General features: G+C 55.2%; 1 protein-coding gene across 5 annotated transcripts in view; it reads right to left on the bottom strand.

Annotated features, from left to right (window-relative positions):
- Positions 1–7,550: 7,550 nt before the first annotated feature.
- The window catches only part of TMEM63C (transmembrane protein 63C), a 78,891-nt gene continuing 69,799 nt past the window's right edge, over positions 7,551–16,642 (bottom strand). For 4 of the 5 annotated variants that reach the window (XM_043549269.1, XM_007068814.4, XM_043549267.1 and 1 more), the window contains 8 exons: positions 15,790–15,876; positions 13,985–14,050; positions 13,462–13,624; positions 11,367–11,472; positions 10,759–10,926; positions 10,157–10,272; positions 9,623–9,694; positions 7,552–9,268 (listed from right to left, as the gene is read on the bottom strand). In XM_043549269.1, coding sequence (XP_043405204.1) covers positions 9,056–9,268; positions 9,623–9,694; positions 10,157–10,272; positions 10,759–10,926; positions 11,367–11,472; positions 13,462–13,624; positions 13,985–14,050; positions 15,790–15,876 — 991 coding nt within the window. In that variant the 3' untranslated portion in view covers positions 7,552–9,055. Of the gene's footprint in view, positions 9,269–9,622; positions 9,695–10,156; positions 10,273–10,758; positions 10,927–11,366; positions 11,473–13,461; positions 13,625–13,984; positions 14,051–15,789; positions 15,877–16,642 lie in introns of all 5 variants that reach the window. The other variant, XM_043549268.1, reaches the window with a different exon arrangement.

Below are 16,642 nucleotides of genomic sequence, written 5' to 3'. Positions count from 1 at the left end.
TGAAAAGTGATCAGTGCATATCCAGTACCTTCCCTGCTGCTGTAAACATATGAGGTCAAAGGCTTGTTCTCTGTGCGTGCTGTGGCTGGGTGGGCAGCTGCGTGTGATGAATAAATGTGTGTGGGTATGAACTACTACACCAAATAAGCCCCCCGCCCAGCTTTCATAGCCTGTTAAGCTCACCTGCTCTCTGCCATGTTTTGTGTAATTCCTAAGAGAAATAAAGCAGCTGTCTGTATATGCCTCCTAGCCCTGTCTGGACTGTGTTTAATAGACAGCTGTATAGCAACAATGCTAGTATTAAATCACACCTGCCAGGGACTGATACAAGGTGACCCGCAAAGCATTTTTTTTAAAAATGAGTCTCTGCCTTTTTGGCTTATTTATGATTTCAACATAAAAGACCTGAAAGGTTGAAAAAGGGGAGTGGGAGAGGGAGGGTTTTATTTGATTTCTGTGTGAATCTTGGAGATAGTGCGAATGTCAAGTCTGGCCTTGCCTGGCTTTGCTGGAGGACTGCTCGGTGGCCTCAGATGTCTATTGGACTGTTCCCCATGTCTCTTATTGGAAGGGGCAGGCTGTTGAATCTTTAACAAAGACGTCCTTTCCACTCCTGGCTTGTTAACCCGTGGAGTTAAATAGCACCTAATGGGATCAAAATGTTCTGAGCAGTAGACCCGTAATCCCTTCCCCTCTCAATTGCTCATCTTCTCTCACTTCCGTGATCGTGCCATTGTGCTAATTCTCCAGTTGCTGTCAGCTATGTCTGCGCCGGGGAACTGATCCATTACTAACTGAAGCAGTGGCATAGCCCTGCTGGAAGCACCTACTATGCAAGATATTCACGCTAGCCATGTTGCTTCAGGTTAAGGAATATTGTGGTTTTGCCCCATCTCCCTTCTATACTGTGCCTAAGCTAAAGGCTAAAAAGGCTCTTTTTTTTTTCCTTTACAAGTCCCCTCTTAGGGCTTGCATCATGCCTGCGATCTAGGTAGATACTACAGGTGGTATACCCACTTGATTATGGGAGAAACTGAGGCATGGATGTCTTGAAGCAAACCCAGGTCTGCAGGCTTCTAACCTCATGCTTTGACCACTCTGTAGGCACTTTGGAGACAGGCTAAAGGAGTGTTCGGAATTGGAGAGTGCAGCAAAACAACTCATGCGTCCTAGACCAGAGAGGGGTCATCTCTCTAGCGCACACTGGTGATCTTGAGGATGTTTTATGGCTTTCCTGTAGGATTAACGCTTTATCCTAGCAGCATTTTCCAGGCCACCAGTCACACCGATGCTCTAGCTGAAGAGGCTTTCTACCCTATTCTGCTATGCCCCCAACGGCCAAGCCTTGGCTTTCATTTTCCATCAGGCTGCATTATTTAATTTTTCAGCCCCCGCTGTGAGAGAGTTTCACACGCAAATGACTGTAATCAGCATAGTGGTTTCTCTGAGTGACTGAGTGGTCTGAAGTGCAGAATAACAGTGCCCCAAACAATCACATTAGTGTCAGGTGACCTTTGTTGAGCTGCCTGTTCAGAGAGAGGGAAGTGAGAGCTATCGGCCAAGAGGTTGTGATTACAAACGCTGTGCAGAGAGGGTTCTTGCTTCCGCTCTAGGCCTCAACACCTACGCTAAATCTTAAATGCTAACCTTTAAGTGTGAGGAGACTGGGGGAAAGACATTTCTCCCGGGTCTGTCTGTCTCCCCACAGAAATCATCCATTCTGTGACCAAACACTTAAACAAAATAATTACTGTTATTTAAGTAGGACCTACAGTTCATTGCGGGGCGGTGGGGAGAGGAATGGGACTGGGCTGTAAAATCAGCAGAGGGAGCCAGTGTTAACTAACTTGTAATGAGCGTGACTCCACAGCAACCGCAAGAGCTGTGTTAATTTCTTATTTCCTCTCACCACGGTCCCAGGGGAGGGATGAGGCAGTCAGGGACTGTCACCAACTTCCATGCTTCCCACTTGTGGTTTGCAAGCAGTTCATCCTGGTGACTTCTCCTTCCCGCATCTGTTTTTCCTTTGGCAGGGGAACCCCAAGAGCTTCATTCTCATAATATCCACTACCTCACCTGCCCAAACAGTTCCTGATTCTACCTGTCCCCACCTGTCACTCATGTCCTATCTGCCATCCCAGAAAATCTTCCCCAAAGCCACATCTACTTTCTCATTGTGATGGGGTCACTTGCATCAGATCCTCACACTACCACCAGGCTTTCCTTGCCCTATATGCACCTTCTCATATGCCTTTCTGTACCACAGTTATCCCCTTCCCCCCAAACTGTCCCCCAGGCCATATCTGTCTTCTGTCTGGTGTGCCAGACCTCCTTTCCTACACCCGCTTCGTGGCTGGCCATGCACTCTACCTTTATCCACAGTTGCCAACTTTCACGTGGTAAATAAACACCCCAACTTTCACAAAAAGCCAAAACTCAAGCTAATCCCATTTCAAAACAAGCCAATCCCTAAGAACCCCAACACTCTATTTGACTAGATCCCCCCGGCGTGCAGTCTGGGACTGTGGTGGGCCCCCTGTGCACCCCTGACTCTCTCCCCCCTTGCCCGTCCCCCCTTGCCCCTGCTTGCCGGGAGCTAATAAAAAAAAAAAAAAAAAAGCTACAAGCCAAAAACTAGCCCACAAGCAACTCACAAACCAATTAAGCCAAAAACAAGCCCAATTTCTGCATTTTTTCCATGGGTTTGGCATGTCTGCCTGTATCCTGATGGTTGTGAGCTCCACCAGCCTCCCTCCTCCATGAGATTTTCTCCTGAGAATGCCCATGCAATGGGCAGAGTGGGGCACTAACAAGTTTATGGGTTAGATGCACAGCTGCTGTGTGTGAAGTCACTGGAGTTCTTCGCCCCCCGCTCTGTACTGCCTGGTTCTCGAGTCAAGGCTGCTCCCCAGTCTCCATTGCTGGAGGCTCAGGGTAATTTGTCTCTATCCTGCCTGCTTTTTATTAAAATCAGGATGACAGGAGAAGCAGGAGCTCTGATTTCCATGGTAACAGTACTGTGAGCCTGCCAGGGCAGATGGCTGCCTGCAGCAGCACAGAGTTCACTGGGTAACCCCTTCCCACCACCCGAGCGTGGTGAGGAGTCCCAAGGAGAGCGGTGCTGGATGAGCATTAGCATGTATAGTGCTGCAGCAGCAGCCAGAGGCCCCTGTGTGCTGGGCCCTGTGCACCCTCAGTGCTTTGGGGCACAGGAGGGCTCTTACTAGATAAGATGGGGTGGAAAGGCGAGAAGCCAGAAACCCCTTTGCCTGCCACATTCAACACTCCGCTCCAAGCTGTCTCTGAATGGAAGCCCCGTTAAAGGGGAAAGGCTGCCTTGCCAGGAGAGCCTGAGGGGAGATAAATGTATTAAAACCTCTCAGGCTATTTTGACTCCTCTACGTGGTGGTGCTGGGGATGGGAGGGGGCTTAATTTTCACTTTTCTACTGTCATTTCAAAAGCAGAGGCGCGGGGGCCTGTACACCTAACATCAGGCCCCTGGTGTGAGGCTCACGCAGCCCCGTCGCCTCCTGCAGCCCTGCGGGAAAGCTGCCCTCCCAGCAGGCGATGCTGTGGTGCCTGCTCTGCCAGCTGTTGCTGCTCCCCTCTGCTGGATCGCAGACAGATGAGCAGCTGGTGAGTGGAGGAGGTGGCTCTGGCGGAGAAGGAGGTGCATGCTGGGAAGCAAAATAGGGTGGGGAAGGGAGCGCACACAAGTGTACCCACACAGGTGTGGGAGCAAGGCTGGTTCCAGCCAGCAGAGGGCAGAGGCTGGCTCTCAAACCAGCTTACATGACCCGGTATTCACACAGAGCCCACTGCAGGCTGCGTTGCCTAAGATTTCCCTTTGCATCCAGTTAAGCTGCTGCCTTCAGCCTTGTGCTAACTGCAGCTGCGGCTGTGCTGGGCTCCAGGTCCCAGGCTGTATCTGTACGGGTGGCAGACTGAGCAGGCGCTGGGCCAGGGGGCAGCACTGAGCAGCAGATCTTCCCTGCAGCCCTGCTCTGAACGGAAATGTGAATGTGCCTAGCTGTCGGAACTGGCACTATTCTCTACACCTTGTTTTGTCTCTCCTCCTCCCCTAGTCTGTCCATTTCCCCTCCCTACTCCCCATGCATGTCTTTTTCACCATGGCCCCTCTCACCCATGTTTTTATTCCAACCTGGTTCCTCTTTCTCCCCGAATGCCCAGTCACCCCTCCTCTCCTGAAGCGTGTGGGAAGAGTGTGCCCAGGGAGTGCTTCCAGTTTGACATAGGGGTAGAAGATCAGGCAAAGTGGGGAACTTTCCTCCCCCCTGGCTGGAGCAGCACAGCAGATCTGTGGAGCCCACAGCAGGGTACTTCCACCCCTGGGTTTGGAACCAGCTGGGATGTGCCCATATACTGCGCGGGTACCTCTCTTCAGCTACTGTATTGGTCTCCAGACTCTCAGCTGTCATGAAAAGAAAAAGTCTCTAGCTGCTTTGTGATGAAAACTTCAAAAATATGAATGGAGGGACCCCAAAGTGGAGGTGAGTCGGCTGAGCACTTGGAACAATAGCTTTGAGAGGTGGGAACTGCTCCATTGAGCTAGATGCCCACCCAGTGTTGATAATTTAAATGTCACCACTTAATTCTCCACTGTCCTTCCTGTAACAAAAGAGAAGAGAGTGTCACAGATTGGCACAATTTACTTTAGGGAATGGTTCTTTTTGGTGCCACAAGTCGGTGGTATTTGGGAGATAGCACTGTGCCCCGCACATGCATCGCCCCCTGAAAAAGAGGGGTGGGGCCTTCCATTCCACTGGGCTCCTGGGGCTTAGCACAAGCCCCAGGAGCCCAGTGTAGCTGAATGGCAACATCGTCTTATTTTGAACATCTGCACAATCGACTGTGAGCAGCCTCTTCTGGTGGCTTCCCAGGACGAGTCCCTACCCAGATTGGATCTTTACCTGGACCTGTCCCACACTCTGGGACATTCAGTATATTATAGAAAGGACCCAAATAGTCCAATTGAGGTCTTTCCTATGGAGATCACATTCCAACCACTTGCAGCCTGAGTATGAGTCTGAGGGAACAGGTGCTGGGTCGGTCCAGTCTGCAGCCCAGATGGGAGTCCGTGGGCAAGATCAGTTTATTTGACATGATGGAACTGTGTCACTCAGTGCTGGGCCAGATGGGCTGCCAGGAAGGGGAGCTGTTTTCCTGAGCACCTCATCTCTATTAGAGGGCAGTAAATCAGACCAAGGGGGAGGAGCCACGTCTTCTTGCAGTGAGTACCCTATAGCACTCACTGCTGTAAGAGGCCAGAGAGCAAATGTAAGCCCTGGGTTTAAAAACGGGCTGGGTTGTTTATGCACAGTAACAGCAACCCTGTGTGGATGCCCAAGAGCCGATGTCCTTCACATCACACCTCCCTGCCTTTCCTGCTGCTTAGGTGAGTGTGGTGCAGTGTAAACTGGTGCCATTAACTGCAGGCCATGGCTGGGCGAAGTCATTTTATTCAAGGCACGGTCATAGCAATAAATAACAAGAAAGGTACAGAACTCTGGCACATTCCTATAGTGTGACAGCCAAGGGAAAGTCAGACAAGGAGCCAGAGCTCCTCAAGGACACCGTGCCACTTACAGGCACTTTGCTTCCATACCAGAGAAACAGCAAAAGAGAGAGAGAGAGAGAGAGGCGTTGAGGTTAGTTGATCAGGTGCTGATAGCATCAAACTGTCTCCACAGGAGAGGCAGCATAAGGAACAATCCACCTTCCCACAGAACTGGGCCAGACCAACCGGGGGATGGTGTCAGCACAGAGTGAGGTTAGACAGGGGCACAGTGGGATGGGGTGGCCGGGGAGTAGCTGGCTGGGGTGAGGTGGGTGGAGCTGTGCAGACACCACTGGGTGCATGGCGATGTATGAGGTGAGGAATGGATGTGGGTGTATGGGCAAAGGGACAGATGAGTGTTTGGCTGACTGGCTGCTGGGGGTTGGGGTTATGATGGGCTCTCGGACACCAACAGTGCTCCAGGCACTGAGCACAGGAGGGGTTTGTGATGTGGCCATGTGCACGCAGACAATGGGAAGGTGACCCATCACACCAGCATCTCTGCTTTTAGAGCTCATTTCCCCCTGCCCCCCTCCAATTTTGCCATCCTAAGTCCCTTTCTTGGGAGCTGCTTCCCCTGGCCTCAGTGCTACTATGACTTTTCACTGCCACTGTCCCATGCCACCCATCAGCATGCTCCCTCTGGCACCTGTGGGCATGACTGAGGGCTAATGTGACACAGTAGTGGTGCCTGGGCCACAGTACATAAGCCTGGGAGGCTGGAGCCTGGCCCTGAGGAGCTGAGCCCCCCAGCCCCACTCCCCTCAAGGGTGCAGACAGGCTGCCTGGCTTACCATACCCACCTTGTGCTCACTGGAGAACAGTTCTTAGAGGCTAAGCACCAAACGCTCCCCCTCCTGCCTGTGTCCTGTCCCCTGGGGACAGATCTGCGCCCCTTTCTCTCTCTCACACACACACACACACACACACAACCACGGCCCTTCTAACCACACTAAGGGGGGGAACCAGGCCCGCTCGCTTTTGCTTGGATCCTCATTTGTGCACCAGCATCATCCCCACGGCCAGCCCGGCTCTGGGCATGGGGAGTGGTAACTGCCCTGCCTGTGGGGCCGGAGCCTAGTTCCTGCAAGAGGGTTGTGGCATCATGGCTGCCTTGAGGGCAGTAGGGGAGCCAACATATTTTTTTAATCCCTCACCCTTTGTTTTTAATTCACGGTTTTATTTGTTGGCTGCGGTGATGGATGGGACTCTGTAATGCGGTCAGAGGGCAGCTCACATACCTCCCTCCCTCCCGCCACCCGGCAACTTGAAGCAAGTTGCTGGCAGGGCTGAATGGAGCCTGCAGCCGCACAGCTCAGTGAAGGGTCAGCTATGTACCTACCAGGCTTGGCTGTCGCGTCGGCCTGGGGGAATTCTGTGCCACTGTGTGCGCGCAGCATTCATGTCCCCAGCTGGTTTTTTTTTGCTTCCCTGCAGAAAAATGACTTTTTGAGGGGGAAGCAAAGGGAAGTCACAAGCCATTACACTTGTGTGCGTGCGTGCATGCACATACACACACACACACACCCCGCCCCACCCCCCCAGCAGCGCAGGCGCACTGGTTCAGCTGATAGTCCCAAGCCGGGTCAGACCCCCGCCACCCCTCCTGGCTGCAGGATGCTCCGCACCCCCCCTCCCCTTCCTGCCACCATCATTCCTCAGCCATAGGGGGTGCGGAAGGGGGGGGGGGTCACTGTACTTGGTGCTGCTCCCTAGTCTGCCTAACCCCTGTGCATCTGGCCCCAGACCTGCCCCCCCCCCCTCCCGAGAAGCCCACACCCAAACTCCCACCTTGCAGAGCCTCACCCCCTGCAGCTGGAGCTTCCCTGCACCCAGACTCCCTGCTGAGACCCCCCCCAATATAGACTCCCCCACCCCTGCAGCCAGCCCCTCCCCCCACTGCACTCAAACCCCCACCCTGATGAGCCCCCGCCCCCTGTATCTAGACCACCCTGACGAGCCCTCAGTACCTGGCCCTTGCCCTGCACTTGGAACCCCTCCACCCCAAAACGAGCCCCTGTGCGTCCAGATTTCCCCATTCCCACCTGCCCCCCACCACATCCGGATCCCTCACTGAGCCACCTGCAACCATATTTCCCCCATTTTACTGGGCTCTGCAGGGCCAGCCGAAACTAGCTTTCATGAGGCTGCTCCGTGTGTTCGCCAGTCCAGGCGATGGGGGCAGAGGTTTTCCCGCCCAGAGATTTCCCAGAAGGGTTCCCCAAAGGAGCTTGTTCAATCACATGCATAAGCCACTGCATGTATAGAGCCCCCCACTACTCCTAGCTGCCTCTTTAATTAAGCCCTTGGAGACTACATGCATCGCCGGAGGTCATGCCCAAAGAGCCGGCAGTCTGCAATATGGTGCTGTACAAAGCGTTAATGCTTCAGGGCACACGACTCTCCTTTCGCTGCCTGTTATTTCATCCTAGCCTCAGCACTCTCCCCCTGGTGCCCACCGTCTCTCTCGCTCTCTCCCTTACCCTGTGCTATGGGGACCAGGTGACAGGCTCTGTATCTGACACTGAACCAAGGTGCAAGGAGCCCCAAAGACAAAGACAGCGTTCACGCACATAGCCACAAGCAGACAGGGGGGGAAGGAACAGACGACACTCAGGCCTGGCGCTGGGGCCCAGTTAAAAGGGCAACTCCCCTGTCTTGCTCCTTGGGGCAGCGAGTGAGCGCACCACAAAGCTACGGGTTTGGCATCTGCACTTGAGTCTGGCTGGCTCCTGTGGCAGCCAAGGAGCTGCAGGCCTTTGCGTCTGCATTGGACACATTCATCGGTGCTCTCTGGGCATTTTCCCTTGGCAGCAGGAGAACAAGCCCGTTCCCCATGCCCTCCTCCCAATCTCCCCAAATATGTTGATAAAAGAGGTTCACAGCCACGTCTGCCCTGGCGCAATGGGTCTGTGCATCCCCAGACCCAGTGTCTGGGGGCCACTCACTCTACTAAACCCCTCCTTTCCAAAGAGATGCTGAACCAGAGGGAAAGGTGGGGAAAGCAAAGACGGGTGTATGAGGTCTGTTGCGACTGACCCTGACTCCAGGAGAAGGGAAAGCCAGGAGATGGCAGGCAGGCTACTTAGCATGAGATGAATTAGCAATCGGCTCCAGCTGCTCAGAGCTGGAGCACAGGATGGAAGCAGGAGGCCTCCTGGGGTCTCTCCCTCAGTTCAGTTCTGTCTCCACCACTGCACCCTAGACCCCAGTATTATCTGGGTGCATGAGCAGGAGGCCACCTCCCCAGCACTGGGGCTTGGGCTCTCGGAGGCCAGGAAAGCCGCTGCTCCTTCAGCAGTGTTGGATCTGGTCCAGTTAGCGGCACTGGACCCTCGCCAGGGCCTGAGAGCTGGCGGCAGGGTCGGCATGGCAGATCAGGAAGCTTGGGGCCTAAAAGATGGAGTTTCCTCCCCGTTCTCAATACTTGATGTCGGTGTTTCTGTCCAGCTGGTGTTGCCACTGCGGGAGGCTGCTCAGTGGTAATGGACCTGGTCCTCCAGTATGGGCCCGGTTCTGAATTCGCCCTCCACAGTCTCCAGCTCCGTTTCAAAGCTCTGCAGGCCACCCTCCTCGCTGTTCTCCACCGGCTCCAGCCGGTTGCCCATTGTGCCGTAGGACTGGTGAGCTGGGGAGGCAGCTGGCGTCAGGCTCAGCTCCGGCTCCTGCAGCACCGTGGCCACGAACATCTGGGGCACAAAGCAGACAATGGGCTAGAAGCGAGGATCAGAAAGAGACACCGCTCCCACTCAGAATCCAGGCTGGACGAAAGGCGGGATTTGATTGGCCAGTGAGGTTGGGGCGTGTGAGTGTATTACCCTCATTCACAAGAGCTGTGCATCAGGAGATGCATGGCCATGGCGGGGTAGAGGCACGTCTGGGTCACCGTGAGAGTCTCAGTGCAGTGCTCCTGATCTCAGGCATTAGTGGTTGGTTGCGTCAGAGTGTTTTGACGCTGCATGAAGCTGACTCCCGAAGCGAGGTGTCTGGTGCGTGAGGCCAGGGAGGGGGCGGGAGGCAGGCGGGGGAGTGGATATACTCACATTTGAGTTAGGGGTTGAGGAGATGCTGCTTCTTTCTGTGTCGTTGAAGGTCCCTTCTGACTGCTCGGACATCTGCAGGAAGATGGGGAGAGAAGATGAAGCAGTCAGGGAGGGAGGGAGCAGCTCCCCAAAGTGGGAGGGGCAAACCCCAGGAACATACCCTCCTACAGCCCTTTGAGACCATGGGGTTGGAGAGGGAGGGGATCACATTTGCAGCCACTGAGAGCTAGGATTAACTGAGCTGACCACGCCCATCAGAGATACCTGCCCAGAGATGGACCCACAGCTGGTTTTACAGCTCACAGAGATGGGTAACTGCAGCACAGACACACCCAAAGCTGGTGATGGTGAATGGACAGAGGGGGGACGCTCTGTGCAGCACCAGGGGAGTCAGCCCTGTGTCTGCTCCAGACGCAACTAAATCCTCAGGCACCTCAGTACATATGGACCCCTGAGAGGCAAGACACAGACAAACAGGACAAAGAGACGATGAGTCAGGTCCTGGGACCAAAGTGGCTGCTTTCCCTCTCTCACCTGGTAGCTGGAGGGCTTCCTTGGCTGTAGCTTCTTCAGACACAGGCCAAAGAAAGAGAAGAGGATGCAGGATAGAAGAACCACGAAGGTAAAGAGGGTGATGGGACGGATGGGACCTAGAGCAGAGAAAAACAGCCAGCCAGCATGGGACTCTGCATCAGAGTCCACCAGCTTCACTTCCTACCAGCCACATTTGCGTACCAGCCGAGATCTCCCGCACATCTGCCTGAGCCCCCCACCCTGAGTACCAGCCAATATCTCTCCCACCTCTGGCTAAGGCCCCCCTAAGTACCAGCTGAGATCTCCCCCACTCTGAGTAGCAGCCAAGATCTCCCCCACATCTGACTGAGTACCCCCCACAAGTACCAGCCAAGATCTCCCCCACATCTGGCTGAGCCCTCCCCCCACACAGTGAGTACAGACGAGATTTCCCCAACATTACCCTTTCCCCATTTATTTTCTCCCTGTCCGCCCCATTCCCCCTCCTCCTGTTCCTGACGAGAAGGTGATGGTCACTAGCTGGCTGCTTGTCCCCTAGAGAAGTGAGCCCTGATACAGATAAGGTCTAGGCCGGAGGAGTCCCTGCCCTGAGTCCACCCTACCTAGACGCAGGACAGAGAAGAAGAGCAGCCAAAACATGCAGAGGATGGGCGCCACCACCACCTGGCTGACGGCCGCCGAGTGGATGCGCTGGTTCAGCTTGGTGGGGATGTACACGTAGTAAATGTTGTAGCGATCGACCATGTGCTTCAGCAGCATGTAGAGCAAACCTGGGCCAGGAGGATGAAAGAGGATCAGCACAGGTGCCACCATTGGACAAACGGGGGTGAAGCGAGAGCCCCACGGCTAGGAGAGGGGATGAGGGACTGGGTCAAAGAGAACAGTCCATGGAATTGATGCCAGTGGTGAAGTTTTGGGCCAAGGGATTTGGCAGCTGATCCCTGCTCACTTCTCTCTACCAGGTCTGGTTCCCCAGTCGCTGCATGACAGTGTGTGTGGGGGGGGGCGGGGGGGTGTTTCAGCAGGAGGCCAATGAAACCAGACAGAGCTGCCTTCTGATGATCATCTCACCTCCCAAGGAAGCAAACAGACTCTCCTGGGAACATGGGTGTGGGTGAGGCAGCTTCCAGCTCCGGGGCCAGGCCCAGAGGAGATGGTGAGACAGCTGAGGGCCGGGCTGGAAGCTCACAGGACTGGCACAGCCACTCACCAAAGGGGACGATGATGGGGCAGGTGATGCTGTAGGTCATGACGACAGCAAAGATGCAGCAGGTCCAGGCGTACTCCAGCCCAAACTGGAACTCATAGGCTTGGCTCTGAGGCACAATCAACAGCACAGTTACCCTGCTGCCTCCAGCCTAGTACTACCATGTGTGTTACCACACTAGCTGGAGGCCTCAGCTGAGATCGGGGCCCCTCGCACTAGGCACTGCACATACGCATGGTGGAGACAGCTCCTCTCCTAGAGAGCTCGCACTCTGCATGGACAGACGGAAGGCAGAGAAAGGATGTATTGCCCCCACACCACAGATGGGAAACTGAGGCACCGAGCGATGACAGGCCTTGTCCCAGTTCACCCACAGAGTCTGTGGCAGAGCCAGGAACTGACCCCAGATCTCCCAGCCCATTGCCTTCCCCCCAACCCCATGCTCCCCAGCATCTCTTCCAGGGCCTGGCAGCAACTCCTAGTCCTTTATGCTTCCTTTCTTCCTGTATAATCCACCTAGGCACCATGACGCAGTCATCGCCTGCTGACCATGGACGGGATTCTCCTTCAGAGCCGGGCGCTGCTGCTCTTCACACAGCCAGTGGGGTCACTACTGAACAACATGATGTACTCCCTCGCCCCGGTGCCTTCCCAGACCTGCACCGATTGCTTCCTCTGCACAGCTTACCCCTGCCAGCCGCAGAGGGACTGGAACCAAAGCCAAGCCTCCTGCAGCAGCCTCCAGCAATGAGCCTGTCCCCAGCACTGGGACCAGAACTAGAGCTGCCAACTTTTGAATCTCACAAAACCTAACACCTTAGACCTGCCCCTTCCCTGAGGCCCCGCCTCCTTCCCTGCCCCTTCTCCAAGGCCCTGCTCGCTACATTCCCCCTCCCTCAGTGGCTCACTCTCTCCCCGCTCACTCACTTTCACTGGGCTGGGGCAGGGGGTTGGGGTGCGGGAGGGGGTGAGGGCTCTAACAGGGGGTGCAGGCTCTGAGGTGCGGCCAGAAATGAGGGGTACAGGGTGTGGGAGGAGGCTTCGGGCTGGGGCACGGTGTGTGGGCTCTGGCTGAGGGTGTGAGCTCTGGGGTGGGGCCGGGGATGAGGGGTTTGGGGTGCAGGAGGGGGGTCCAGGCTGAGGGGTGGGGCAGAGAGGTTCAGGGTGTGGGAGGGGGCTCTGGGCTGGAGCAGGGGGTTGGGGTGGAGAAGGGGGTGAGGGTATGGGAGGGGGCTGCGGGGCAGGGGGTTGGAGTTCAGGTGGTGAGGGTTCCATCTGGGAGTGCAGGCTCTGGGGTGGGGCTGGGGATGAGGGGTTTGGGGTGCAGGAAGAGAATCCGGGTTTGGGGGGGCTCAGGGATGGGGCAGGGGGTTGGGGTGCGGGGTTACCTCCGGCAGCTCCCCATCAGCAGCACAGTGGAGGGACTAAGGCAGGCTTCCTGTTTGTCCTGGCACCACGCTGTGCCCCGGAAGCGGCCACCAAGTCCGACTCCTAGGTGGAGGTGCGGCAGGCAGCTCTGTGTGCTGCTCTCTCCCACAGGCACCACGCCCGCAGCTCCCATAGGCCGCGGTTCCCAGCCAATGGGACTGTGGAGCCGGCGCTCAGGGCAAGGGCAGTGCGCAGAGCCCCGTGGCCTCCCCGCCTAGGAGCCGGACCTACTGACTGCTTCCAGGGTGCAGCAGGGAGCCAGGACAGGTAGGGACTAGCCTGCCTTAGCACCGCAGCATTGCCGACCGGACTTTTAATGGCCTGGTCGACGGTGCTGACCACAGCCGCCAAGGTCCCTTTTCGACTTGGTGTTCTGGTTGAAAACCAGACACCTGGTCACTCTAACCAGAGCCCCACCTCCTGGAGCAGTCCTAGGCCACAGGCCTCTCCCCAGAGGCATTGGGACCAGAGCCCCACCCTCCTGGAGCAGCCCTAGGCCCCGGGCCTCTCCCCAGAGGCATTGGGACCAGAGCCCCACCCTCCTGAGTATAAGACGTTGAGTTTCTGGCCAGGACAGTGGAGACGGGCTCTGGTGGGTCTGAGTTCCCAGGAGGGGTGTGGCAGCTGGGCAACGTGTGGGTGCAGGTGTGCAAGGAGTGGAGCCACGTACCCGCTTGATGTGGAGCCGCTCTGGCTCCGACTTGGCGAAGCAGAGGCGGGTTGCGTAGACGATGAGGCTGGGGATGCGCAGCAGCTCCATGGCTGTCCCGATCAGGCTGGACGTGATGACGTAGTTGACAAAAAAAGCGCCATTATCAGGGAGGAAAACGCACCTGCCCCCGGAAACAACAAGGAGGGAAGAGAATGAGACGTGCCCCAAGCAGATGGCCAGAGAAGAGCTGTGCCAGGCTGGTGGCTGCAGGATTCATGCCCGAATCACTCCAAGCTGCTGCCCAGCAGGATTGCTGGGTCCATGAGCTTGCAGCCCCTTCTGCTCAGGGCATTGCTCAGAAATGGGGTCCAAAACTTGGGGCGTCCCAAAACACTGCAACCAAAACACTGACAGTGCAAAATGCAATTCCTCTGCCCCTATACACACCCAGCTGTGCATGCAGCTCCCCCTAATCGACACGTGTACACACATTCCCACACAAACACAGCTCCACACATGTTCAGGGCCCGCCAGTACTCACTGGAACTTGATATTTGCCTCATCCAAGAAGTGAATGTCAAAGAGCCAGTGGAAGAAAAGATCTAAACTGGATAAGAGAAGGGAGAACAGGAGCTGGTTAGACGTGTGTTATACGGACAAGAGAGAATATCCAGGGCATATAGGCAAGAGTCTCTTTCTCTCTCTCTCGCATGCACACGCACGTACGCACATGCAGAGAGCAGGGAAAAGTCTTGCAGCACACCTTGCCCCCACCCATCTCTGGATTGCCCTTTGGCACGGGGCCTGACCTTGGTGTGGAACGTGCTCAGCCTGTTTTGTTCTGGCATTGTGTGAATAATAACACTAATGATAATAACCAAGGCTGGTCTGGGAAGGAACAGCTGGTCCACATGGCGCAAATGCTGGAAAACACTGTTCTGTCAAAGGTGGCAATTACTGAAGGACCTGGTTACAAGACCTGGAAGTCGCCACAGAAAGGGTTAAACCTACAAAGGAGCCGTGCCAAAATCTTACTGGAGTGGCTGCTGCTCCTGCAGAGCACTCTTGGCTTGATGCTTTGGTCCGTTTGCACATCTCCAGCTGCGCGAAGGGCCACTAGCTGCTTGGCAATTGCCCCAGCAGAGCCAGAATCCATAGGTGGCATAAAGCTGTTGGCATCAGGGATCTGACTGAAGGATCTCGATGCTCTGACTAGTCCCAGCTGCTAGAACAACCCCTTGGTGCCACAGGCAGCTGAGGGCAAGTTAGGTCAGCCCCATGGCTTCTCTCAGTTGTGCTGGGAACCAAACTGGATCCCAGCCGGCTCCAGAATAAGGAAACCCCAAAGGTGATTAAAACCACCTTTGCCCCCACCCCGGGATCCAGAATTGATCACAGCTTGGCTAGACCTGAGAACAAGGCTCACATATACACCTGGCTAAGGAGTTCCTTTGTAGATCAGCTGAACAAGAGAGGGGTTAATACCCAGGGTCACTTGGTCTAGCTCATACTCAGGAAGGAGGGGGCTGTGCAGCTGGGGGTCCTTGGGCTGAGGGGCTCACCAGGGGAGAGTTTGGGGACAGGACGGTCCCGGGAACAGACAACGAACGTGCAGAGAGGGGAGGAGCGAGTGCTTTCTGGCTAAAGGGCTGGACAGTTGGGTCTCAGCAGGAGTCTCTGCAAATGCAATAGCCTCTGAGTCACTGTACTGCTTTTGCCATTTCTGTTTGATCCACACTATCAATACATTAGACCAGGAAATTCCCCAGAGGGAGATGGTCAGTTCTCTCTCAAAGACAAACGGGGCCATTCCACAGTCCCTAAAGCTATCGATTGGCCTTGGCCAAGGAGCAACAGCACAGAGAATGATAAATAACCAGCTATTAATCTGTAAGATATTTTTGCTCTTTAAAGAGTTACTGCTCTCAGGGATGCTGTGCGGTGGCAGACTTTGAGAGGAGCTGGAACGCTGATGCCCCCTGGAATACACATGGTTATTAAAGACATGATGGCACATTGCCCAAGAGTCAGGGAGTTAATCTTGGCATCCTGGTCAGTTGGGCCATGGGCAATTCCATGCTTTTTCCCTAATTTCCTATTACGTTTCAAATGGATTCCATACACTTCACTTTCTGCCATAACTGGTGTGTAGAATTGCTGAGTGCTAAGAGATGCTGTGTTCCATTTCAGAGGCGGCTGCATTTCAGTGGTGGGTGAAGTGATCCCTGCACACACAGTCTCTGAAAAATGCTTTGGGGTTGATCCCTCAGGATGAAGAGCTCCAGGGACATGGACATAATTCCCAGTCTGCAGGCAAATGAGGAGGGCTGTACACGTGGGTGGTACCTGGTCAGCCCCAGCGAGGGCAGGATGATCACCATGAACACCAGAAAGAAGTAACACTTGTGCATCGTGACCTGATTTTCATTCGATCTACAGAAAAAGGAAAAGATCTTTATACATTTTGGAGACAGAAGAGAAGCTGCAGGGAGAGATGCATAGGGCTTGGGTCCAGTGCTGCACTGGGGAATCAGACTGTCCTCAAAGGGGACGCTGCTCTGTTGGAGCAGAGTGCTAACTGTTGGAGCAGAGCACTAACTGAGGAAGGTGGGGATTCTTTCCCTAAACTATGCAGAGGCCACGGTGGGGGAACAGGGTGTGGTGAAGCCATCTGGGGAGCCCTCCACCCCCCAAATCCCACTGTCTCTCTCTAATTCTCACCACTTCCCATGACAGTATTTGCAGCTGGAAATCTGACTGTAGCTCACAGACGGCACTGGCCAGCTTTACCACTCACCCACGAGTCACGGTTGGATCACCAGCTCAGGACATTCAGTGCTGGGGACTGGAGGCACACATTCTGTGCTCAGGGGGAGAAGATGTGGCACTTGCAGGAGATGCCAATGGAAGGAGCATGGCTGGGGACACTGGGTGGCTTGGGCCACCTGCAGGGGGTGCTGCTGAGTGGGGCATTGTGAGGGGAGCGGAGAGGGAACGCAGCTGGACAACCACAGCTGGATTGCTGGTTGAGGCCATGGGGAGGCATTAGTGCAGCCCAGGGGCAGGTTTAAAGCGAGGGGCATAGATAAAGGGAGAAGAGAGGGGACTGCAGGACATTCATCAAGTGGGGCAGCTTTGACCCCCCCCACCCCCCCGGTAGCAGGTCATTTTTAAAAAGGTGGGCGCCTGCACCTCCATC

This window comes from Chelonia mydas, chromosome 6, assembly GCF_015237465.2.
Source record: "Chelonia mydas isolate rCheMyd1 chromosome 6, rCheMyd1.pri.v2, whole genome shotgun sequence".
Classification (NCBI taxonomy): Eukaryota; Metazoa; Chordata; order Testudines; family Cheloniidae; genus Chelonia; species Chelonia mydas.
This window is presented reverse-complemented; position numbering and strand designations above follow the sequence as displayed.